The sequence below is a fragment of the Jaculus jaculus genome, chromosome 15 (genome assembly GCF_020740685.1).
Source record: "Jaculus jaculus isolate mJacJac1 chromosome 15, mJacJac1.mat.Y.cur, whole genome shotgun sequence".
NCBI classification, from domain to species: domain Eukaryota; kingdom Metazoa; phylum Chordata; class Mammalia; order Rodentia; family Dipodidae; genus Jaculus; species Jaculus jaculus.
Window position 1 is genome coordinate 38088781 of NC_059116.1, and position 25571 is coordinate 38114351.

The window sequence follows — 25571 nt, forward strand, 5'->3', positions numbered from 1 at the left end:
GGGCAGGACGAGCCCGGGCGAAGGCGGAGCAGCGGGGAGCCCCGGCGTCCGCAAGGAGGGAGGAGGAAGACGGGCGGGGCGTGATGGCTGCGGGGGGACCTGGGCTTTTAGCCCGGGCGAGGTGGGAGCCTGGGAGGCTGCGCGCGGAAGACGGACGGGAGCGCACGGACGCCCTCTGGCTGCTGCAGGCGGGGGACCGAGGCGTGCGACACTTGTCAGGGGACCGGGCCAAGTCCTCCTTTACAAATGGGCTGGAGGAGGCCCGGGCCTCAGAGTCCAAGGGGGCCTGCGCAGCGGGGCGGAGAAGAGCGTGGGGGGGGGGAATGGGGCGGGCCTGCAGGTGCCCCCCCTCCGCCCTGCAGCTCCTCCCCCTTCACCCCTTCTCGGGCGACAGTTACAGGCACTGAAGAGGAAGTGGTGCTTCTCTGGGTCCCTGCCTGGCGGGTCTGTTGGGGGGTTGTCGGTGGAGGCCTCCCGGGGAGGCAGGCAGGCGGCTGCCATGGAGCTCTGGCGACAGTGTACCCACTGGTTGATCCAGTGCCGGGTGCTCCCACCCAGCCACAGGGTGACCTGGGAGGGGGCTCAGGTGTGCGAGCTGGCTCAGGCTCTGCGGGATGGAGTGCTTCTGTGTCAGCTCCTCAACAACCTCTTGCCCCAAGCCATCAACCTACGAGAGGTTAACCTGCGTCCCCAAATGTCCCAGGTAAGCCTGCGGGCTGGCTGGCACTGGGGAAGGACTGGATGTGTGTGTGTGTGTGTGCGTGCGTGTGTGCGCGTGTGTGCGCGCGCGCGGGGGGGCCGCGGGGAGATGGACACGAGGCTCATGGAAGAAGGCGTCAAAACACTCCACTTCAGGACCAGAGACACAGTAGGAGGTGCATGCTCCTAGGCCTGGGGCTGGCTAGAGGGTGAGGGACTAAGAATGGGACTCTGGGGTGTGGGATCTCCCCCAGGGAGAACACAACTCCTCATGAGTTCATGGACTGTGGTTGTCCCTCGTGGGGCTGGTAAGCCAAGGGCGAATCCTTCCAGCCTGGCCATCTGTAGATCTTGAAGGGGCTCGTTCCAAGGGCCCCGTGGGCAGGTCACCAGGGCCCGAGCTTTCTGCTCCCTTTGAGTCCCCTGAGACTCGGGGTGGTGGTAGGGCCTCAGCCACTTCTCTCCCACTTGTAGCTCCTCCTCCTCCTGGCCCCTTCCTTCCCCTCACATCTTCCCTCCATTTCCTGTCAGGGCCGGGGGCTGTGCGCTGTGTGTAGGGACGGGTTGTTACAGTCTCTCACAAGCTCTGGGGTTTCCATCCTGTGAGGGGACTTTGAGTGCAGACCTTAGGCCTGAACTTATGGGGGCCATCTTGGGGGGTCTGTTTCTTGGCTGGGGTTTGTGCACAGGTTCAGGGGGACAGGGGTGCAGCCAGCCCTAGTGGGCTCAGGAAATATATTCAAATCTCTATTTGAATATGGTTGGGGTGGAGGTGGGACAGGACACTCAATGGTGACCTCCCCATGGTTGCTGCACTGCTGGAGGGGGCTGAACGGCTCGGTCAGCCTGCAAATGGGAATAAATATGGCTTGCGTCAGAGAGGACACAGCCTTGCTCTGGGGCATGAGGGACATCTGCCTTCAGACTTCCAGTCCAAAATGAACCTGTCACAAGAAGCCCTGGTTAGGGACTATTTTGGACAGTGTTTGGCTGGGACCCAGATTCCTCTCTGGTCTCATACAGCTGGAGAAGGGAAGCTACTCCTTGGACAGGAGCCCTCTGGGGTCTCTGTAATGTCCCCCAGGGCCATCACTGGGTAAAATAGTGCTTCTTTTCTCCTCTGTTCGTCAGCGCATTCCCCCCTCACCCCCGCAGGCCTCTTGGAGGGAACAGGGAACCCAGCATCCCCCTTCCTCCATGGCCAGGTCTGATAGCCACAGTTGTCTGAAATTTGCCTACATTTGCTTAACCTCTTTCGGCTTCCAGAACTTGAGGAAGTTATTGTGGGAAGTGTCAGGTCTCAGTTCTAGCAGGGACTCAAGGCTGGCCTGGGATGTTGCAATCCCAGCTAGCAGGGAAGCAGACAGACTGAAGGATGGACTCCTAACCTGTGTGTCACAACCCAGGGTGATTTTCTGAAGGGCGAGTGGGCAGAGTGCTAATCCCCTAGGGACCAGTCATGTTTCCAGGATATTCGGAATCTATACCAGACAACGCTCAGGACTTGGCTCTACCTCAAAGTGCTGTGACCTCAAGAAGACAGAAGATGCTTCACATCATGTGATCTTGGGGTTAGGGCAGGACCTTGCTGGTACAGTGAGGTTTGGTTTAAATGCATGCCAGGGCCTTCAGCCACTGCAAACAAAATCCAGATGTTTGTACCACCTTGTGCATCTGGCTTTACATACTGGGAATCAAACCTGGGTCCTTTGGCTTTGCAGGCAAGTACCTTAACCACAAAGCCCTGATTTTTTTTTTTTTTTAGGTAGGGTCTCACTCAAGCTCCGGCTGATCTGGAACTCACTCTGTAGTCCCAGATTGGCCTCAAACTCACAGTGAATCTCCAACCTCAGGCTCCTGGGTGCTGGGATTAGAAGTGTACATCACCATTCCTTGCCTGCCATTACTTTTAAATTTAGCTGTGTTTAAGTTCTCAGGACACATAAAGAGCATGGCCAGCCTCTCTCTCACACACTACCTCTAGCCTAGTCCTAAACAAAGTCTCATTGTAAGCCAAATGTCACCACCCACAGTTCTTACTGCATTTAGTTCTCTCAACTCTGACCACAATGGTCCATCAGTTTCTGATTATACCACTGCAAGGTATTTGTTAGGCCAAGATTTCAAAACCTTATACATTCCTCCTGCAAATCAGTTCCAAAAGGCCGAAAGCCACACCGTCAGTTTTCTCACAACAATGACCCTATTCCTGGTACCAGTTTTCTATTGTAGCTGCCTTCTTTTCACTGTCACACAGCACCTAACCAAAAGCCATGATGGGAGGAAAGATTTTATTTTGCTTACAGCTGCAAAGGGAAGCTCCATGATGACAAGGGACAACATGGCATGAGCAGAGACTGGACATCACCGCTGTCACACCAGGTGGAACATGGCAGCATGACAGTGAGCCAAGGGGAAGCTGGCTATTACACCCCAAGCCCACCCCAACAACACACCTCCTACAGCAAGGTGCCACCTCCCAAATTGCTACCAGCTGGGGACCAAGTATTCAGAAAACCTGAGTTTCTGGGGGACACCTGGTTCAAACCACCACACCATCCATCACCCACCCATCCATCCATCTTCCCATGCACCCACCAACTCGTCCATCCATCCATCCTCCATGCATCCACCAACTCATCCACCCATCCATCCATTCACCCCCCTGTCCCTCAAAGAAATATTGCACATGGCAAACCCTGTTCTTGGTGCTTGGGAGTCACCTCTTTTTATAATTCCATATTCTAGAGCAGGGAAAGCTGACAGTGGGCATTTGAGGACAGGAGTACATTTTTTGGGAGGTGGCCTGCATTTCTAAGAAAGCACAGCAGAAAATGAAGCTGGGAAGGGCATGGTGGTGACACTTTTGAATAGAAGTCTGGGATGCTTCACTGATGAGGTGACAGTGGAGGCACCTGGGAACTGTGAGGGAATATGCTGTGTGGACCAGGGGCTGCTGCCAGTGCAAAGGCCCCAGGCAAGAGCAGGCTGGGGCCAAGTGCCCAGTGCAGTAGCTGGTCCAGCTAGCTGAGAGGTGGGGGAGGCCAGGCCCCAAGCTGGCTATCCCCACTGAGGCCTGAGGCTGAGAGGAGCATGACACCATCACGGGCATTAGTGGCCTGCAGGCATCACAAGGGCATGTCTCGGTTGGAGTGTGATGTCTGCAGGGATGGAGCTCTGAGGTTAAGGGCTGAAGAGCAAGGGATGGATTGTGAGAAACAGCTGCCAGGATGTTGGGGCTCCTCACACTTGGTGGGAGAGCAGAAGGTGGGGACAACAATATGTCAAATCCTCAGCCACAGTAAACTCTGCTTCTGCATGTGGTGGGTGTTCCTGCCTTCCCAACTATCCTGGAAGCTGAGGCAGCAGGTCAGAGCCAGCCCATGTGATATTGTGAGACCTTGTCTCAGCAAAGCTCTGCTGAGGGCTGGAGAGATGGCTTAGCAGTTAAGGTGCTTGCTTGCAAAGCCAAAGGACTCAGGTTCTATTCCCCAGTATCCACATAAGCTAGATGCATGGAGTAATGCATGCATATGGAGTTCATTGGCAGTGGTTAGAGGCCCTGGTGTGCCCATTCTCTCTATCTCCCTCTGTCTCTCTCTTTCTCCCAAGTAAATAATTTTTTTTTCCTAAAAAAGAAAAGTCTTCCAGGTCAGCCTGGGCTAGAGTGAGACCCTACTCTGAAAAACAAAAACAAACAAAAAGTCCTAGGCTGGAGAGATGGCTTAGTGGTTAAGGCGCTTGCCTGCAAAGCTAAAGGACCCTGGTTTGATTCCCCAGGACCCACATAGGCCAGATGCACAAGGTAGCGCTTGCATCTGGAGTTCGTCTGCTAGGGCTAGTGACAGTGGCATGCCCATTCTTTCTTTTCTATCTGCTTCTTTCTCTCACTCTCTCAAATCAATCAACCAGTAAATATATATATTTTTAAAGAAACAAAAAAGAGGGGCTGGAGAGATGGCTTAGCCATTAAGGAGATTGCCTGAGAAGTCTAAGGACCTAGGTTCTTTTCCCCAGTACCCATGTAAACCAGATGCGCAAGGTGGCACATGTGTCTGGAGTTCATTTGCAATGTCTAGAGGCCCTGACACACCGATTCTCTCTCTCTGCCTCTTTCTCTTTCTCTTAAATACATAAATATTAAAAAGAAAAGAAAAGCCCTACAGAGGATGTAGGTCAGTGGCATTGCACATGTCTGTTCTGCATAAAGACTGGGTCCCTGGGTTCAATGCCTAGCACTGAAAATAAGATTAAAAGGAAGGCTGAGAAGATGGCTCAGCAGTTAAAGATACTTGCTTGAAAAGCCTGCAAGCCTGGGTTCGGTTTCCCAATACCCAGGTAAAGCCAGATGCACAAAATGACTTATGCATCTGGGGTTCGTTTGCCGTATCAAAGAGGTCCTGACACACCCATACTTTCTCTGTCTCTCTCAAATAAATAAATAAATAAATAAATAATTTTTTTTTTAAAGAAGAAAGTATTGACTGGGGCACGGTGGCTAGCAGGAGAAGGACCTAGGTTCAAATCCTGTCACTGCTGCTTCCCAGCTTCAGCTCTTTCAAGACTTAAGTGTCCTCACATTTGAAATGTGAATGAAAGCAGCATTTATGAGGCCTGGAGAGATGGCTCAGTGGGTAAAGTGCTTGCCACACAAGTGTAAGGACCCGAGTTCAAATCCTGAAACTCATGTAAGTAAAAGTGGACAGCACTGGCATCTTTACTCCCAGCATGTCCAGCGTGAGATGGGGATGGAGACAGGAGAGCCCTCTTGTGTGCCTGCTAGCCTGGAGAATGCGGTTGTGGAAAGTGAAGGACCCTGCCTCAAAGAGGTGGAAGGTGAGGACTTACACCCGAGGTTGTCCTCTGAACTCCACACATGCACCATGGCATGCACATGGACACACACATCCACAAAGATTGAAAAATGAGGGAAAAAAACCCCAAGCACTTGTCTTTTGCTTAGCATTGATCGTGATAAAGGGTTACCAAAGAGTCTTTTTGGAGTGATGTGGGGTGGTGACACGATGAGAAGCCAGCACACATATGTGCATGCATGCACATGTGTGAACTAAGGTATTGATCTCTGTTTGGGAGATGTCATGTCATGCAGTCCAGTTCGCATTGCTGGTAGAAATCACCCAACCAAGAGCAGCTTCTGGGAAAAAGAGGTTTATTTTGGCTTACAGGTTCGAGGGTAAGCTCCATGGTGGCAGGGGAAAACGATGGCATGAGCAGAGGGTGGACATCACCCCCTGGCCAACATAAGGTGGACCACAGCAACAGAAGGGTGTGCCAAACACTGGCATGGGGAAACTGGCTATAATGCCCATAAGCCCGCCCCCAACAATACACTCCCTCCAGGAGGCATTAATTCCCAAATCTCCATCAGCTGGGACCTAGCATTCAGAACACCTAAGTTTATGGGGGACACTTGAATCAAACCACCACAATCCACCCCTGGCCCCCATAAACTGATAATTATACATGATGTAAAATGCAATGCATTCATTTAACTTTAAAAGTCCTCATGGTTTTTATCAATTCCAATGATGTTCATGCATCCCCATAGTCCAAGATCTTTTAACTGAGCCATAATACCAAAAAATAACCTCAGAAAACCCAGAATGGCACAGAATAAATATTAACAGTGCAAAAGATGGCATTGGGCATAGCAAAGAAACATTCAACCAATACAAGATTTAAAACAACCAGGGCAAACATCAAACACTGTAGTTTCAAGTCCAGCAACTTTAGCCAGTGACAAATCTCCAAGTCCGATAATTCTAACCAGCAACAGGTCTCTGGCATTCCAATTCCGCCCTTCCAGCTAGGCCACTCACAGTCCTGGAAAACTTCATTGGGGCTGGCAGCTCCTTAGCAGCCATCTCGTGGTCCTGGCATCTTCACTGGGTCTCCACTGCAATCCACAGTTCATCCTCATGGCTCCATGGGATCCCCATGCAGGCATCCAGCAAACCTGCTTCACACTGCCCATGGCCATTTCCAAAACACAAGACCGTGTTGCAAACTCAATGACCCTCTCTTTCCTGCATTTCTTATACTCCACAATACCAGGTAGGGTGCCAATTTGTTAATCCAGGGGGGAATAAAGCAGACTTTGAAGAACAGGACACTCCTTGAGCACTCAGAGCACCTAGTGCAGGTCAGCTAGCCCAGTCTCAAAGGTCGTAATATTTCAGTTGCAGCTGAACGGGCAACAGTTCACCCAAAGATTTTTCTTTCTGTGCCATATCCCTCTGCTCACACCAGTTCATTTCTACGCAAAGCAACCCTGCACAACTTCTCAGGACATGGGCATAAGAGCAAGCTTTTCACACAAACTGCTAGCCCAGTCCAAGCAAAGCACTTTCTCACCCTCATAAGCCAAACCTCACAGTCTGTAGTTCTTACTGCATTCAGGTCTTGCAGCTCAGACCAGAAGAGTCCATCAAGCTGTACTTACAGCACTGCAAGGCATCTCTTAGGCCAAGGTTTCAAATCCTCCCACATTCCTCTTGAAAATCAGCTCCAAAAGGACAAAGCCACACAGTCAGGTGTCTAGCAGCAATCCCACTCCTCGGTACCACTTTACTCTTGCAGTTTGGTTAGGATTGCTGGTAGAAATCACCCAACCAAGAGCAGCTTCTGGGAAAAAGAGGTTTATTTTGGCTTACAGGCTTGAGGGGAAGCTCCATGATGGCAGGGGAAAACGATGGCATGAGCAGAGGGTGGACATCACCCCCTGGCCAACATAAGGTGGACCACAGCAACAGGAGGGTGTGCCAAATACTGGCAAGGGGAAACTGGCTATAATGCCTGTGGTGGTTTGATTCAGGTGTCCCCCATAAACTTAGGTGTTCTGAATGCTAGGTTCCCAGCTGATGGATATTTGGGAATTAATGCCTCCTGGAAGGAGTGTATTGTTGGGGGTGGGCTTAAGGGCTTTATAGCCAGTTTCCCCATGCCAGTGTTTGGCACACCCTCCTGTTGCTGTGTTCCACCTTATGTTGGCCAGGGGGTGATGTCCACCCTCTGCTCATGCCATCGTTTTCCCCTGCCATCGTGGAGCTTCCCCTCGAGCCTGTAAGCCAAAATAAATCTCTTTTTCCCAGAAGCTGCTCTTGGTTGGGTGATTTCTACCAGCAATGTGAACCGGACTGGAACAATGCCCATAAGCCCGCCCCCAACAATACACTCCCTCCAGGAGGCGTTAATTCCCAAATTTCCATCAGCTGGGAACCTAGCATTCAGAACACCTAAGTTTATGGGGGACACCTGAATCAAACCACCACATCATGTTTTCTCCAGGTTTTGGCAAGATTTGGACACATTCATACTTCCTTGCAATGTTGTATTTATTGAATTTATTTTTTTCAATGTGTGTGTGTGAGTGCATGTTCATATGTGTATGGGACATGTGTGTGGTATGTGTGTGCCCGTCCATATATGTGTGCATGCATGTTCATATGTTTTTGGGACATCTGTATACACATATGCATGTGTGTGCCTTTTTATGTGTATGGGGAATGTGTGTGGCATCCATGTGTCTGTGTGTGTCTTCCTCAATTGCTGTCCACCTTAGTTTTTTTTTTTTAAATTTTTATTAGCGTTTTCCATGATTACAAAAAAATATCCCATGTTAATTCTCCCCCCCCCCCCACAACCACCTTAGCTTTTATTTAATGCTGGCCTTATTTATTTAGGTTTTTGGTTTTTTTTTTTTTTCTGAGGTAGGGTCTCACTCTGGCTCGGGCTGACCTGGAATTCACTATGTAGTCTCAGGGTGGCCTCGAACTCATGGCGATCCTCCTACCTCTGCCTCCCGAGTGCTGGGATTAAAGGCGTGTGCCACCAGGCCCAGCTAGTTTGGTGTTTTTGAGGTAGGGTCTCACTCTAGTTGGGCTGACCTGGAATTCACTATGAAGTCTCAGGGTGGCCTCGAACTTGTGGCGATCCTTCTACCTCTGCCTCCTATGTGCTGGGATTAAAGGTGTGCACCGCCATGCCTGGGTTGACCTTATTTATTATTTATTATGAGAGAGAGAGAGAGAGAGGGAGAGAGAAAAAGAGAAAGAGAATGAGTATGCCAGGTCCTGTTGCCACTGCAAATGAATTCCAGACACATGTTCCTCTTTGTGCATCTGGCTTTATGTGTACACTGGGGATTCAAATGCAGGCTTTGCAAGCAATTGCCTTTAACACTTAAGCCATATTTCCAGTCCCACTTTAGTTTTTGAGGCAGGGTCTCTTAGTGGCCTGGAGCTCACTGATTAGGCTAGACTCGTTGTCCAGCCAGCCCCGGGATTCTCTTGTCCCCACCTCCCCAGTGCTGGATGACAGGCCCATCCCCAGTTTTTTTTTTGTTGTTTTTTGTTTTTTGGTTTTTCAAGGGTCTCACTCTGGCTCAGGCTGACCTGGAATTCACTATGTAGTCTCAGGGTGGCCTCGAACTCATGGCGATCCTCCTACCTCTGCCTCCCGAGTGCTGGGATTAAAGGCATACGCCACTACCCTACCCCAGTTTTTATGCAGGTTCTGGGGACTGAACTCAGGTCCTCATGCTTTCACCAGTGTTTTACCCACCGAATTGTCTCCCCAGCCCCATTTCTCTTTCCCTCCCCTCCCTTCCCCTCCCCTCCCCTCCCCTCCCCTCCCCTCCCCTCCCTTCCCCTCCTCTCCCCTCCTCTCTTCTCCTCTCCCTTCTCTTCCATCTTTTGAGGTTTCCAGATTGCCTTGGAGCTCACGGTGTAGCCTAAGCTGGTCTGAACATCACCATGCCCCTGCCTTAGCCTCCTCAGTACTAGATGACAGGCCTGTGTCACCTCCCCCTCCGCCTCCATCTTTCAAAGGGGGAGAGTACAGTTTGGACTAGGAATAACAAGGCAGTAGTAACTCCAGTGCTCCAAAGGCTCAGGCAGGATGACCATGAATTCCAGGCCAGCCTAGGCTACATAGCAAGAGCCTGTCTCAAACAGATATGAGGAAATAATTGTAAAAGTATAACATGCTTCAAGCAATCCATATGATTACTAAGTACATCCATGGGATGGGGAGATGAAGGGAAGGGAAGTGGTCTGATATACTGGACCTTATACAACAGCGTGAAAGGAAATAGCAAAGTCCAAAGAGGAGAGTCCAGCCCCTTCAGAGGGAACCCAGGAGAACTCAGCCTCCTGAGGCCAAGAAAGGAAAATATCAACCTGGAGGTACTTGGAAAAGCAATTTGAATGAAGTGGAGAGGAGTCCGTAACAGTATTATTTTCTCCCAGCATACCTCTCTGTCCCCAGCTGAGCATATGACACATGCCTGCAGTCCCAACACTTGGGAGGCTGAGACAGGATGGTAAAGTTCTAGGCCAGTCTGGACGATACAATGAAACCCTATACAAAACAAAACAATAACAAACAAACAGAGGCTGGAGCTATGGCTCAGCTATTAAAGGCACTTGCTTGTAAAACCTGCAAGCCCAGGTTTGATTCCCCAGTGCCCACAGAAAGTCAGATGTTAGGCTTTGCAGGCAAGTACCTTAACTGCTGAGCCATCTTTTCAGCCCCCTTTTTTATTTTTGACAGAGAGAGAGAGAGAGAGAGACAGAGAGAGACAGAGATAGACAGACAGACAGACAGACAGACACAGAGAGAGAATGGGCATGCCCGGGCCTTTCAGCTGCTATGAACAAACTCCAGATGTGTGTGCCCCCTTGTAGGCATGCTTGGCATTGCATATTTGTGTCTGGCTATATGTGTGATCTGTAGGACTTGAACAGGAGAGTTCTTAGGCTTTGCAGGCAAGTGCCTTAACTGTTAAGCAATCTCTCCAGCTCCCCCTTTCTTTTGAGGCAGGGTCTTACCTAGCCCAGGTTAACCTGGAACTCACTCTGTAGTTCTAGGCTGGCCTTGAACTCACAGCAGTCTTCCTATCTCTGCCTCCCAAGTGCTGGAACTAAAGGTGTGTGTCACCATACCTGGCTTTATTTATTATTATTATTTATTTAATTTATTTAATATTTCATTATTATTATTATTTTAATTTTTGTTTTATTTATTTATTTGAGAGTGGCAGAGAGAGAAAGAGGCAGATAGAGAGTGAGAGATAGAGAGAATGGGCGCGCCAGGGCTTCCAGCCACTGCAAATGAACTCCAGATGTGTGAGCCCCCTTGTGCATCTGGCTTACGTGGGTCCTGGGGAATTGAGCCTCGAACCGGGGTCCTTAGGCTTCACAGGCAAGTGCTTAACCACTAAACCATTTCTCCAGCCCCTTTATTATTATTATTATCACTCTAGCCCAGGCTGACCTGGAATTCAGTATGTCGTATCAGTCTGGCCTTGAACTTATGGTGATCCTCCTACTTCTGCCTCCAGTGCTCACCATTTTAAAGAGTGTTTTGATCCATGGTGGGTTTTATATAATAGCTGAGCTCTTGCAAGGAGGATGGCAGACTCACAGAGCATCTTTCCCTCCCTCTAGTGGCATCGCACTCCCTGGAGCAGAGGGATGCATGTCTTTGGAGCACATAAACCAGACATGGCATGGAGCATATACTCAGTACATTTGTTGTTGACTCAGTAAAGGGGCAGCTGGATGAGCAGGGTCCCTCCGCTGCTGTCCTCCTGCTAGGAGCACTGCTTATTCCCCGCGGCTGTATGAAAGGCTGGTTTGCCTAAAGGGAGTCTGTATTTGCTTCTAATTTTGTGTGCTTTATCAAGAAGAGGAACAACACCATGGAAAGATAGCATATTTTGCATTACTTATAATAGTGGTTTATATCATTAACCTCTGTTTCACCCTCTGCTTCTCCTCCCTTCAAAGGTGATGGCCAGACTATGGGTCTAGTTTTAGAGGACACAGCAGGGCAGTCCAAACCTGCTTCAAAAGGAATAGCTTCAGTTGACCCTGGGTATCTGCTGGACTGTCTCCAGGACCCCCGACTGTTTTCAACACCCCCCCACAACTAAGCACAATTCACAGAGACTCAGGTCCCTGGCACAATTTGTATAGAACCTTCCCACATCCTTCCTTAGGCTTCAAGTCATCTTTAGGCAACTGACCATACCTGATACAATGTAAATGCTACAGAAATAGTTCTTGCCCTGAATTGTTTAGGGAATGACAAGAAAAACAAAGTCACTATACGATCATCCAGACCCAAGTTTTTAAAATGTTTATTTATTTATTTTAGAGAGACAGAGAGAGAGAGAGAATTGGTGTGCCAGGGCCTCAGCCACTGCAACTGAACTCCAGATGCTTGCACCATGTAGAGGGCATGTGTGACCTTGTGCTTGCCTCAACTTTGTGTATCTGGCTAACATGGGATCTGGAGAGTTGAACATGGGTCCTTGGGCTTCACAGGCAAGCGCCCTAACCGCTAAGCCATCTCTCCAGACCCAGACCCAGTTTTTAATTCCCCTTCCCCCAAATGCTTCCATTCAAGATGTGTGCTTGACTGCCCAGATACTGGACTGGTACTATAGAAGGCAGGTTACATATTGATATATAATAAGTAAAATACTTCAAGTATATGATTGAGTAAGACTTTTTTTTTTTTTTTGGAGACAGGGTCTCAAGTAGCCCAGGCTGGCCTTGAGCTCACTATATAGCTGAGGATGATCTTAAACTTCCAGTCCTCCTGTCTCCACCTCTAGAGTGCTGGGATGGCAGCTGTGTGCCACCACATCTCGTTGCATTCTAGGCAAATGCACTCCTTACTAAGTCCCAGCCCGAGGCCTTTTATGTGCATATGGTGTCTGTCTGCATGTGTGCATGCAGATGTGTGTACTGTGTACATGCATGCAGAGACCCGAGGAGGGTATGTGTCCTCTACCACTCTTTATCACTCAAAAATATTTTTACTGGGCTGGAGAGATGGCTCAGTGGTTAAGGTGCTTGCCTGTGAAGCCTAAGGATCCAGGTTCAATTCCCCAGGACCCATGAAAGCCAGATACACAAGGTGGAGCATGCATATGGAGTTTGTTTGCAGTGGCTGAAGGCCCTGGTGTGCCCATTCTCTCTCTCTCTACCTCTTTCTCTCTCTCAAATAAATAAAAATTTAAAAATATTTTTATTTATGAGAGAGAGAAAGAGAGAGAACAAGAGAATATGGGTGCAGCGGGGTCTTCTGCCACTGCGAAGAACTCTAGACACATGTGCCACTTTATGCATCTGGCTTTACATAGGTGGCTGGGGAATCAAACCCAGACTGGAAGGCTTTGCAAGCAAGTGCCTTAACTGCTGAACCATATTCCCAGCCCTCTATTAGTCTCTCACTGAACCTAGAGCTAGTGTTTTCAGTCAGACTGGCATTTACATTGTACTGGGTATGGTCTGGTTTGTGCTTCCCACAGGACCGGGGTTACAGATGTGTGTTGTTCTCCCAGGCCCTCATGTTTGTGTGGCAAGACTCTTACCCATGGAGCCATCTCCGCAGCCTTTTCTGTGGAGGTTTTTTTCCTTTCTTTCAAGGTAGGGTCTCACTCTAGCTCAGGCTGAAGGCTGACCTGGAACTCACTATGTAGTCTCAGGGTGGCCTCGAACTCATGGCGACCCTCCTACCTCTGCCTCCTGAGTGCTGGGATTAAAGGTGTGTGCCACCACACCTGGCTTTTTTTCTTTGTAGTTTTTAGACAGGCTCTTGCAGTGCATACCTAGGCTGGGCTTGCCCTTCTACATAGCTCAGGCTGGCCTCAAAGCCATAATGGAGCCTCCTGCCTCAGCTTTCTGATGCTTGGATTATAGGCCTGTGCTATCATGATAGGTTTCATTTTGATAATTTTATACACGTATACAATTTTAATTACATTCACCTCCATTACCCATTCTAATTCCTCATTTTTCTCCTCATGCTAAACTCCTTCTTTCTAACTAATTCTCTTCCTACTTGTATCTTTAAAAAAAAAAAAAGAAAACAGGTTTAATCCACTTTTATTTATTTTTTTCTGTATAAAATCCCTATGTTGTAGCCACAGCTGGAGCCTGGGTCCTCTGCACTGAGACTCTGGTGTGGGTTTTCATAAGATGTTCAGTGAATTCCTGGTAGGGAGACTTGGTGAACACAGTCTCTTTCCAGAAGTTGGGGGTCAAATAGCTGTAGGTCTTAGAGATGGTGTCAAAAGTGGCCTTAGCAGAGTTGCCCAGGGTGGCAGTGCAGCCCCTGGCTGAAGTGCAGCAGTTGTTAATACCAGCCAGCAGCAGCAGCTTCTTGGGCACGGGGGCAGAGACAATGCCAGTGCCCCTGGGGGCAGGAATAAGGCGCAGCAGCACAGAGCCACAGCGGCCTGTCGCTTTACAGGGGACTGTGTGGGGCTTGCCCATCTTGTTCCCCCAGAACCCTCTCCGGGCAGGCACAATGGAGAGCTCAGGTAAGATGATGGCCCCTCGGATAGCCGTGGCTACCTCCTTACAGCTGACATGACTGCTGTAGTTCCCAATGGCGACAAAAGCCTTGAACCTGGTCTGCTGTCCAGCGCGGGTCTACTTTTGCACTGGCATGATCTTCAAAACCTCATCCTTAAGGGACGCGCCCAAGAAGAAGTAAATAATCTCAGACTCCTTGATGGACAGGGAGAACAGAGAGATCTCCTCCAGGGACTTGATCTTCATGTCCTTGACCAGGTGTCCCAGCTTGGTGACAGGGATCCAGTCCTTTGTCTTTGTCTCCACGAGCCCCCCTGCCTCGCCCTGACCATGGCCACGTCCCCCAAACCTCCACAGAAGCCACGGCCTTCCATACCTGGCCCCCCACCCCAGGGTCCTCCGGGTCCTCCTGCTGCACAGGCTTCATCCGCCATTTGGTGTTTTCCCAAGGAAGAAGCTTTTCTTGTTTTCTTGTGATCAAGTTTAATTAGGGTTACTCATAGGATCATGGGTGGGGGGTTATTTACTGGAGCACAGGCAATTTACCACTGGCTACACCACTGAGGAATATGTCTCCCTTGTTCTGGGAAGGATTGGGGATGGAGCACAGGATTTCACACATGCCAATAAATGCTCACTCCTGAGACATGCCCCCAGCCCTCACTGTGGGTTCCAGGCTGTCACTCTACCTCTGACCACGCCCCCAGCCCTCACTGTGGTTCTAGGCTGTGACTCCACCTCTGACCACGCCCCCAGCCCTCACTGTGGGTTCTAGGCTGTGACTCCACCTCTGACCACGCCCCCAGCCCTCACTGTGGGTTCTAGGCTGTCACTCTACCTCTGGCCACGCCCCCAGCCCTCACTGTGGGTTCTAGGCTGTCACTCTACCACTGACCACGCCCCCAGCCCTCACTGTGGGTTCTAGGCTGTCACTCTACCTCTGACCACGCCCCCAGCCCTCACTGTGGGTTCTAGGCTGTCACTCTACCTCTGACCACGCCCCCAGCCCTCACTGTGGGTTCTAGGCTGTCACTTACCTCTGACCACGCCCCCAGCCCTCACTGTGGGTTCTAGGCTGTCACTCTACCTCTGACCACGCCCCCAGCCCTCACTGTGGATTCTAGGCTGTCACTCTACCACTGACCACGCCCCCAGCCCTCACTGTGGGTTCTAGGCTGTCACTCTACCTCTGACCACGCCCCCAGCCCTCACTGTGGGTTCTAGGCTGTCACTCTACCGCTGACCACGCCCCCAGCCCTCACTGTGGGTTCCAGGCTGTCACTGTACTTCTCAGCTACACACTCTGCTCTTCCGTTTTCATTTGTTTTGAGTTCATGCTGAGAAATGGCTGTTTGGCTGATATCATGTGTTTTCACATTGTAAGACATTGTTAGACTTCTCCAAAGAGGATGCACCTCTGCCATTGGAGGCTGGACTCCTAGAATTCTCCTGATGACCGTCACCTCTTCCTGCATCATCCCATGGCCGTGCACCTGTGCTGGGTGGCCACAGTGCGCAGGTGACTGCACTTCTTACCCCATGCCCACCTCCATTGTCACCCACTGGTCATTCACATTGTGTTCTGTTGGAGTAAAAGTGCTGCTGGAGCAGGGCTGTCGTCAGTGGGCTCATCCCTGGGTCCCAGTGCCGTGTACACAGCAGGTACTCAGTATGTGTTTCCTAAGCCAATGCGTGACCAGGCCTGGAGGGTCAGGATTTGTATTACGGCACTCTGATGTCATGTGGAGATGTCTGTATTTTATTTATTTATTTATTTTTGTCCCTTCCCACTTTTTTTTTTTTTTTTTCAAAGTGGGGTCTTGCTGTAACCTGCGCTGACCTGAAATTAGTCTCAGGGTGGCCTCAAACTCAAGGCAATCCTCCTACCTCTGCCTCTCAAGTGCTGGGATTAAAGGCATGTGTCAAACACCCAGCTTATTTTTTTTTTTTAAGATTTAAAAAAATATTTGTCTTATTTACTTGAGAGTGCGAGAGAGGGAAAGAAGGAGAGAGGGAGGGAGAGAGAGAGAGAGAGAGAGAGAGGCCTCCAGCCACTGCAAACAAATTCCAGATGCATGAGCCACCTTGTGCATCTGGCTTACTTGGATCCTAGGGAATTGAACTGAGATCCTTTGGCTTTGCAGGTAAACACCTTAACTGCTAAGCCACCTCTCTAGCCCAATTTACTTATTTATTAGAGACAGAGAGACAGAGAGAGAGAGAGAGAGAGAGAGAGAGAGAGAGAAGAGAAGAGAAGAGAAGAGGAGAGGAGAGGAGAGGAGAGAATGGGCATGCCAGGGCCTCTAGCCACTGCAAACGAACTCCAGACACATGTGCCACCATGTGCATCTTGCTTATGTGGGACCTGGAGAATCAAACCTGGGTCCTTAGGCTTCTCAGGCATGCACCATAACTGCTAAGCCATCTCTCCAGCCCATTATTTTGGTTTTTTAAAGATAGGGTCCTGCTCTATCCCAGGCTGACCTGGAATTCACTGTGTAGTCTCGGGATGACCTTGAACTCATGGCAATCCTCCTGTATCTGCCTCCTGAGTGCTGGGATTAAAGGCATGTGTCACCATGCCTGGTTTGTTTATTTTATTTTATTTTTATTTATTTATCTGAGAGCAACAGACAGAGAGAGAATGAGGCAGAGAGAAAGAGAGAGAGAGAGAGAGAGAGAGAGGGAGGGAGAGAGAGAGAGAGAGAATAGGGTGCCAGGGCCTCCAGCCACTGCAAAGGAACTCCAGACGTGTGCACCCCCTTGTGCATCTGGCTAACGTGGGTCCTGGGGAATCGAGCCTCGAACCAGGGTCCTTAGGCTTCACAGGCACGCGCCTAACCACTGAGCCGTATCTCCAGCCCACCTGGCTTATTTTTTAAATCAATCTCTCTCTCCTCTCTCTCCCTGTCTCTCTCTGTATGCAGGCTCCCACGTGCCATGGTGTTTGTGTGTCAGTCCTCACCTTCCATGTTGTTTGAAGCAGGGTCTCTTGTTCATGTCTCTGATCATCAGGCTCTCTGGTCCACGGGCTTCCAGGGGCTTCTCCTGCCTCCACTCCGGTCTTGCTGTACGTGCACTGGATTTATAGACCACGGCATCTGGCTTTAAGCGGGGTTTGCGGATCTGAATTAAGGTCCCCGCCGTGCTACTGAGCTATTTCCTTAGCTCCTCAGCCCTCTCTCCCTCCTTCCCTTTCTTCCTCCCTCCCTTCCTCCTCTCTCCCTTCTTTCTTTCATTTTTCTCTGCAATTATCCTTTCATCTGACTGTCTCCTCACTCCTTCCAGCTCTCTTCCCTTTCTTGTTTCTTTTTCTTTTTCTTTTTTTTTTTTTGAGAGGGGGTACCTGTGCTATGGCCGCTGGCAAACCTGGAGCTCAAACTTTCAGCCTTTCTCCTGCCTGAGTCTGTGTCACTGGGGTTTCAGGCGTATACCACTGTACCCCGTCTGTCTTTTCATTCCTAATGTGCACATGGGTAAACCAAAGCCACAGAAATGAAATGACTTCCCCAGGATTCCTGAGCTTGCTGAACTTGGCTAGGAGTTAGCATGTTTACCTGGGACCTCTTGCTGGCTCTGAGGTGTGGAGGGCCCTCTGGCTGGGATGAGAGGGAACAGGAACAGAGGTGGTTGCAGAAAGCTCGACAAGGAGTGTACGTTTGTCCTTGTTTCAAAGCTTCAGGAAGAATGTGCAGCATGGCCACCCTCTCTGGGTAGCGTTGGGCTCCCTCAGGGATCCAGAGTGTACAATATTAAGGGGGCTGAGACACCCATTTTTTCCTATCTCCCCGACCAGGCCCTGGTAACCGGCATTTCCTGTTTCCGGCCATCTCTTTGGGGTTGGGGTGTGGGTGTGAGAGCCCACAGAAGACAGAATTGTGTTCACTCTGGGTGGCTTTTTTCTCAGCCCCCAACAGGGGCTTCTATCCCTGTATGCTTGAGACCCTGAGGGAGGGAGACGACTGGCTAAGCTTCTCTGTGGGCTCAATCTGTAGAAGAGGATGTGCCCATGGGAAACCAAGAGCAAGGTTCCTGCAGATTAACTGTGGTCCTGGCCTGCTGATCTGCCTATGGCCCCAGTGCCAGCCCAACCCATTACCCCTCTGAGATCCTGGAGAAGGCCAGGAGGAGAGCCGGAAAGGTTGTCCTATCAAGGCAGAGTCATTCTCACACGTGTCCCCTTCACCATCTTCCTGTATGTTTCATGCTACCAGGAAGTCCTTCTGGTGGTCTAACCGCAGTCACTGCTGCTGTCTGAGGGAGCCCCTTTCTTTGACTGGCCCCACTGAAGCTTGAAGGGGTGATGAATCACGTTCCCATTACCTCTTTGAGGGGGTGTCACATGACTGAAGGGAAGTGCCCAGCTGATTCCCCTGAGGTCAGGAGGGGACTTCTCCTCTCAGGCCAGTTTTATCTGCCCTGTTGGTGATCTGCCAGCCCTGTGTGTGGCCAACCCACAGCCATAGGGCTGCTGAATGATATATAGGGTTCAGGACATGCTAATCCCCATCATGTCCCTATGAGTCATGGTAGGGGGATGGGGGGTTAGTGTTGCTTAAGGAGACAGGTTGGAACAGTGGTTAGGGCCATGGTTCTCTGCTTTGAGTCCTATTCCCAGCTTGTCATTCTTATCTGGGTGGCTCTGGGCAGGTGGGGTTCCTTGATAAGCCTGGGTTATCTCCTCTGTCAAATGTGAAGTCACCCCTTCCATAACTTTGTGTGCTTATATGTTTGTGTGTGTGTGCATGTGTGGGCCAGAGATTGACTCGGGTATGTTCCTTAATTACTCTTCACCTTAGTTTTTGAGACAGGATTTCTAGCACTCACCAAGTAGGCTAGACTAAGTCCTCCTGTGTCCACTTCCCCAGGCCCGGGATCACCCTTTTCTTTTTTTTTCATTTTTATTAACAACTTCCATGATTGTAAACAATATCCCATGGTAATGTCTCCCTCCGCCCCACTTTCACCTTTGAAATTCCATTCTCCATCATATCCCATCTTCCACTCAATCAGTCTCTCTTTTATTTTGATATCATGATCTTTTCCTCCTATTATGATGGTTTGGTGTAGGTAGTGTCAGGTACTGCGAGGTCATGGATAGCCAGGCCATTTTGTGTCCGAAGGATCAGTTGTAAGAGTCCTACCCTGCACTCCTGTCACTTCTTCCCAGCACCATGATGCAAGGGCCATTATTTCTAGTAGAGGAGGTGGGAAGGGAGAGAGAGAGAGAGAATTTATTCCCTCACCGTACTGGAGATCAAACCCATGTTATACAAGAGCCACACTCCAACATGTGCATCTGGCTTATGTGGGTCCTGGAAAGCTGAACCCTGGCCCTTAGGCTTAACAGGCAAATGCTGTAACTGCTATGCCATTTTCCCAGTCCCTGAAATTTTTCATTTTTTCAGAGCTGAGAGAGAGAAAGGGCATATCAGGTCCTCTAGCCACCATGGGGATCACCCTTTTCTAGGCGTGCTTGGGGTCCAAACCCAGACCCTAATGATGGATGGTGCAGCAAGCATTTCCCCGCTGAGCGTATCCCAGCTCTGCGCTCCCTCTTTGTGTCATTCGGGGTCAGGGGCTGGGGAAGTGATGGCTGATAAAAATTGATTTCTTGTGACGTCATTGCGAGATTCCGTGATTGGTTTAGATATTCGCAACCTGGTGTGATCAGTATTTGTTTGGGCTTTGTCCCTGGAGTAGCAAGGGCCATTCGTGAAGCTGAAGAGGGTGGGGTGGGGAGAAGAAGGAGCTGCTGGATCCTACTACAGTGTTGCTGGGCCTGAGACATGTTGGACATGTTGCAATGCTAGCTGGAGCTAAAGCTGGATGTATGCACACCTGGGTCCCAGCAGTCCCAGCACTGGGTGTGGACCCCAACACATGAGTGAAGGCAATGGAAGAAATGGAAAGGAATGTCCAGAGCAATTTCTTCATATGCCACAGTGGCGCAGGCAGGCCAAAAGTGGACCAAGTGAGGGCAATTCCTGCGACAGAGCCAGGCTGCTGTTTCCTAGAAGCCTCAGAACAGCCTTCCATGTGGTGGAAGGTGAACTGGGAAAGATCTGTTAGTAGTCTCTGCCACAGGTAGGTGGCAGGAATCAAATTAAGCCCAAGTGGCATGATAAACCCTCTGGTATAGAATTTTTTCCTGTCTTGGGTGAGGAAGGGTGAGGACTGGTGGGTAACTGGGGTCTTTTCCAGTATGGCCAACATCTGGAGCAAAGATGATGATGGTGTGATGGTGGTGGTGGTAAAGGTGATTGTGGTGGTTTGATTCAGGTGTGCCCCATAAACTTAGGCATTCTGAATGCTAGGTTCCCAGCTGATGGAGATTTGGGAATTAATACTTCCAGGAGGCAGTGTATTATTGGGGGTGGGCTTATAGGTGTTATAGTCAGCCCCTCCTTGCCAGTGTTTGGCACACTGTTCTTGTTGTCCACCTTATGTGGGCCAGGGGGTGATGTCCACCCTCTGCTCATGCCATCATTTTCCCCTGCCATCTTGGAGCTTCCCCTCAAGCCTGTAAGACAAAATAAAACTCTTTTTCACACAAGCTGCTCTTGGTTGGGTGATTTCTGCCAGCAATATGAACCTGACTGCAACAATAAAGTGGTACCAGGAGTGGGGTTTCTGCTAGACACCTTACTCTGTGGCTTTTTGGAGCAGATTTTCAAGAGGAATGTGGAAGGATTTGAAACCTTGACCTAAGAGACACCTTGCAGTGCTGTAAGTACAGCTTGATGGACTATTCTGGTCAGAGTTGGAAGGCCTGAATGCAATAAGAACTATGGACTGTGAGGGTTGGCTTGTGAGGGTGAGAAGGAGCTTTGCTTGGACTGGGCTAGAAGCAGTGTGAGAGGCTTGCTGTTATGTCCATGTCCTGAGAAGTTGTTCAGGGTTGCATTACACAGAAATGGGTTGGTGTGAGCAGAGGGATATGGCACAGAAAAAAATGAAATCTTTGGGCCTAAACTTCTGCCCATTCATTTCCAAATTGTTTGAGAGATTACAACCATTGAGATTGGGCCAGCTGATTTGCACTGGGGCAATGGGAAGAATGTAGACTCTTTAAAAGGGGCCTGAGTGCTCAAGGAGCATCTTGTTCTTCAAAGTCTGCTTATTCCCCCCTGGATTAACAAATTTGCACCCTACTTGGTATTGTAGAGCATAAGAAATGCAGGAAAGAGGGTCATTGAGTTTGCAACATGGTCTTGAGTGTTGGAAATGGCCATGGGCAGTGTGAAGCAGGCTTTCTGGGTGCCTGTATGGATACTCCATGGGACCATGAGGATGAACTGTGGGTTGCAGTGGAGACCCAGTGGAGATGCCAGGACTATGAGATGGCTGCCAAGGAGAGCTGCTGGCCCTGGATGAAGTTTTCCATGACTGTCAGTAGCCTAGCTGGAGTGGCGGAATTGGAACTCCCGAGGCTTGTTGCTGGTTAGAATTATCAGACTTGGAGAGTTGTTGGACTTGAAGCTACAGTTTGATGTTTGCCCTGGTTATTTTAAGTCTTTGTGGTGGTTTGATTCAGGTGTCCCCCATAAACTTAGGTGTTGTGAATGCTAGGTTCCCAGCTGATGGATATTTGGGAATTAAGGCCTCCTGGAGGGAGTGTATTGTTGGGGGCGGGCTTATGGGCTTTATAGCCAGTTTCCCCATGCCAGTGTTTGGCACACCCTTCTGTTGCTGTGGTCCATCTTATGTTTGCCAGGGCGTGATGTCCACCCTCTGCTCATGCCATCGTTTTCCCCTGCCATCATGAAGCTTCCCCTCGAGCCTGTAAGCCAAAATAAAACTCCTTTTCCCAGAAGCTGTTCTTGGTTAGGTGATTTCTACCAGCAATGCGAACCGGACTGCAACAGTCTTTTTTTTTTTTTTTTTTTTGGTTTTTTGAGGTAGGGTCTCACTCTAGCCCAGGCTGACCTGGAATTCACTATGTAGTCTCAGGGTGGCCTCGAACTCATGGCGATCCTCCTACCTCTGCCTCCCAAGTGCTGGGATTAAAGGCGTGCGCCACCACGCCCAGCTCTGTTTTAAGTCTTTTATTGGTTGAATATTTCTTTGCTATGTCCAATGCTGTCTTTTGCAGTATGAGTGCGTATTCTGTGCCATTATGGTTTTTTTGGGGGGGGATTTGGTATTATAGCTCAGTTAAAAGATCTTTGACTATGGGAATGTATGAATACCACTGGAATTGATAAAAACTTTGAGGACTTTAAAATTTTTTTTATTTTTATTTATTTGAGAGCAATAGACAGAGAGAGAGAGAATGGGCATGCCAGTGCCTCCAGCCACTGCAAACGAACTCCAGATGCGTGCACCCCCTTGTGCATCTGGCTAACGTGGGTCCTGGGGAATTGAGCCTCAAACTGGGGTCCTTAGGCTTCACAGGCAAGCACTTAACTGCTTAGCCCTCTCTCCAGCCCCGTTTGGGGACTTTTAAAGTTGGACTGAATACATTGCATTTTACATCCCGGATGGTTATCAGTTTATGGGGACCAGGGGCAGAATGTGGTGGTTTGATTCAGGTGTCCCTATAAACTTAGGTTTTCTGAATGTTAGGTTCCCAGCTGATGGAGATTTGGGAATTAACACTTCCAGGAGGCAGTGTGTTGTTGGGGGTGGGCTTATGGGTGTGTGGTGGTTTGAATAGATGGCCCCCAATATAATCAGTTTTTTATTGTTTGTAGCTTACATCTGCAGCCACCTGGCTGGAGGCAGTGTCACTGGGTGGATCTTAAGGTGTGGTGGTGGGTTTCAGATTTCAATCTAAAGATATACAAAGTGTGCCTAGCAGGAGCTTCTGAAGTGTGATCTGCTGTGTGGCTTTTGGCTTGTGCTTTTTCTCTCTGCTTGGTCCTGTGAAGGCAGGTCAGTTTCTTCTGCCATTATAGAACTTCCCCTGGATCTGTAAGCTTCAATAAGTATCCCTTCCTCCATAATTGTGTCTGGTCTGAAAGTTCATCTCAGTGAACCAGAAGCTGTCTGCTACAGGGTGTTATAGCTAGCTCCCCCTTGCCAGTGTTTGGCACTCTCCTGTTCCTGTTGTCCACCTTATGTGGGCCAGGGGTTGATGTCCTCCCTCTGCTTATGCTACCATTTCCCCCTGCCATCATGGAGCTTCCCCTTGAGCCTGTAAGCCAAAATAAAGCTCTTTTTCCTACAAGCTGCTCTTGGTTGGGTGATTTCTACCAGCAATGTGAACCTGACGGCAACAGTGATGGTGGTGATGATGGTAATGGTGTTGGTGGTGGTGATGGTGATGATGATGATGATGGTGGTGGTGATGGTGCTAATGGTGATGGTATTTGTGGTGATGGTGATAATGGTGATGGTGATGATGGTGGTGGTGGTTGTTGGTGGTTATGGTGATGATGGTGGTGATGATGGTGGTAGTGATAGTGGTGGTGGTGATGGTGATGGTGGTGATGGTGATGATGATGGTGATGGCAGTAGCAATGGTGGTGGTGACTGAAGTGGTTTGAAAATGAAATGTCCCCTGTAGCCTCATGTGTTTACAGTTATGTCTCACACTTAAACCCCAGCTGATGGGGCATTGGTGTGTCACTGGTGGAGAACCTTGAGGTTTATTAGTTCAGCTCACTGGGTTTTCAAGGCCAGCTCCCTTTTGTTGCTCCCTCCAAGCTAATCTCACAAGTTGTGATGCCCAGCCTCTGCTGTGCCATGCTTTCCTCTGCTGTGCTGAAATTTCCCCTAGAAACTGTGAGCCAAATAAACCCTTTCCTTCCATATGCTGTTCATAGTAAAGTGGGTTGTCCCAGCAAGGAGAAGGGAACAGCAACAGTGAAAATGGTGAATTTATTTAGAGTTTCTTTCCTGCCTTATTTTTAAAATAAAAATATGTTTTATTTATTTATTTGAGAGAGAGAAAGAAAGAGGCAGAGAGAGAATGAGCACACTAGGGCCTCCAGCCACTGAAAATAATGCATGTGCCTCCTGCATCTGGCTTATGTGGGTTCTGGGGAATTGAACCAGAGTCATTTTGCTTTGCTTTGCTTTAAACTGCTAAGCCATCTCTCTAGACCGTCATTTTTTTTTGAGGTAGGGTCTCACTCTAGCCCAGGCTGACCTGGAATTCACTATGTAGTCTCAGAGTGGCTTTGAACTCATGGCAGTCCATCTGCCTCTGCCTCCCGAGTGCTGGGATTAAAGGCGTGTGCCACAATGCCCAGCTCTTTTCATGTCTTATTTAAAAAATATTTTATTTACTAATTAGAAAGAAAGAAAGGAGAGAAAGAGGCAGAAAGAGAGAGAGAGAGAATGGGTGAACCAGGGCCTCTAGCTATTAAAAATGAATGCCAGATGTATGCACCACCCTGTGCATTTGTCTTTATGTGGGTTCTGGGAATTGAACCTGGGTAGTTTGGCTTTGTCAGCAAGTGCCTTAACTGCTAAGCCACCTCTTCAGCCCACTTAAAATATTTTTATTTATTTATTTGCAAGCAGATACAGAAAGAGAGAGGGGAGAAGAAAAGACAAGCACATGGGCACACCAGGGCCTTGTACCACTGCAAACAAACTCCAGATGCACGTATCACTTTGTGTATCTAGCTTTACATGGGTGCTGGGGAATTGAACCCAGGTTGGAAGGCTTTTCAAGCAAGAGCCTTTAACCACTGAGAAATCTCCCCAGCCCTTTTATGTATTCTTGCTGTTGTTTTCAGACAGGGTCACACTGTGTCGCCTAAGCTGACTTTGGACTCAAGATTCTCCTACCTCCGCCTTGCCAGTGCTGGGATTGCAGCCTGTGTCACCACCTGACTTCCTTCATGTCTTTCAATAAAACATTAGCATTCCCTTCACAAAGTATATGCATTTCTTTGTTAGATTTATTAGATTTCCGTAGCTTTTTTTAGTCAGTTTTTGTTGTTGTTGTTTGTTTGTTTTTGTTTTCTGAGGTAGGGTCTCACTCTAGCCCAGGCTGACCTGGAGTTCACTCTGTAGTCTCAGGGTGGCCTTGAACTCATGGCGATCCTCCTTACCTCTGCCTCCCAAGTGCTGGGATTAAAGGTGTGCGCCACCACGACCAGCTTTTAGTCAGTTTTAAAACTTTTTATTGACAATATACCATGGACGTAATCCTCGCCAACCACCCTCCCTTTTCCCCTTCCTGTAGCCCTCCTCCATCAAATCCCTTCCTTTACCATCTAGTTTCTCTTCTATTTTGATCTCATCATTCCACCTGCTACTATTCAGATCTTAAGATGGTAGCATCAGCCACTGTGTGGTCTTGAATACCATGGTCATTTTGTCTCTGGATGACTATTGTAAGCACTCCTCCCCTTCTTTTGGCTCTTACATTCTTTCTTCAGCCCATTCTTCAATGGTCCCTGAGCCTTGTAAGGTGTGACACAGATGTCTCATTTAGTGATGAACGCATCACTGCCATTTCTTCTCAGTACTTTGGTGAGTTTTGTGTTACTCCAATAGTCACCACCATCTGAAAAGAGAAGTTTCTTTTAACCAAAAGTGAGAGCAGCATTCATATGTGGG

The 25571-nt window shown here is 49.1% G+C and overlaps 1 protein-coding gene across 3 annotated transcripts in view; it reads left to right on the forward strand.

Annotated features, from left to right (window-relative positions):
• The first annotated feature begins 438 nt into the window (after window positions 1-438).
• Vav1 (vav guanine nucleotide exchange factor 1) overlaps window positions 439-25571 on the forward strand; it is a 68319-nt gene continuing 43186 nt past the window's right edge. For 2 of the 3 annotated variants that reach the window (XM_045135334.1, XM_045135335.1), the window contains exon 1: window positions 439-703. In XM_045135334.1, coding sequence (XP_044991269.1) covers window positions 500-703 — 204 coding nt within the window. In that variant the 5' untranslated portion in view covers window positions 439-499. Of the gene's footprint in view, window positions 704-802; window positions 876-25571 lie in introns of those variants that run through there. The other variant, XM_045135336.1, reaches the window with a different exon arrangement.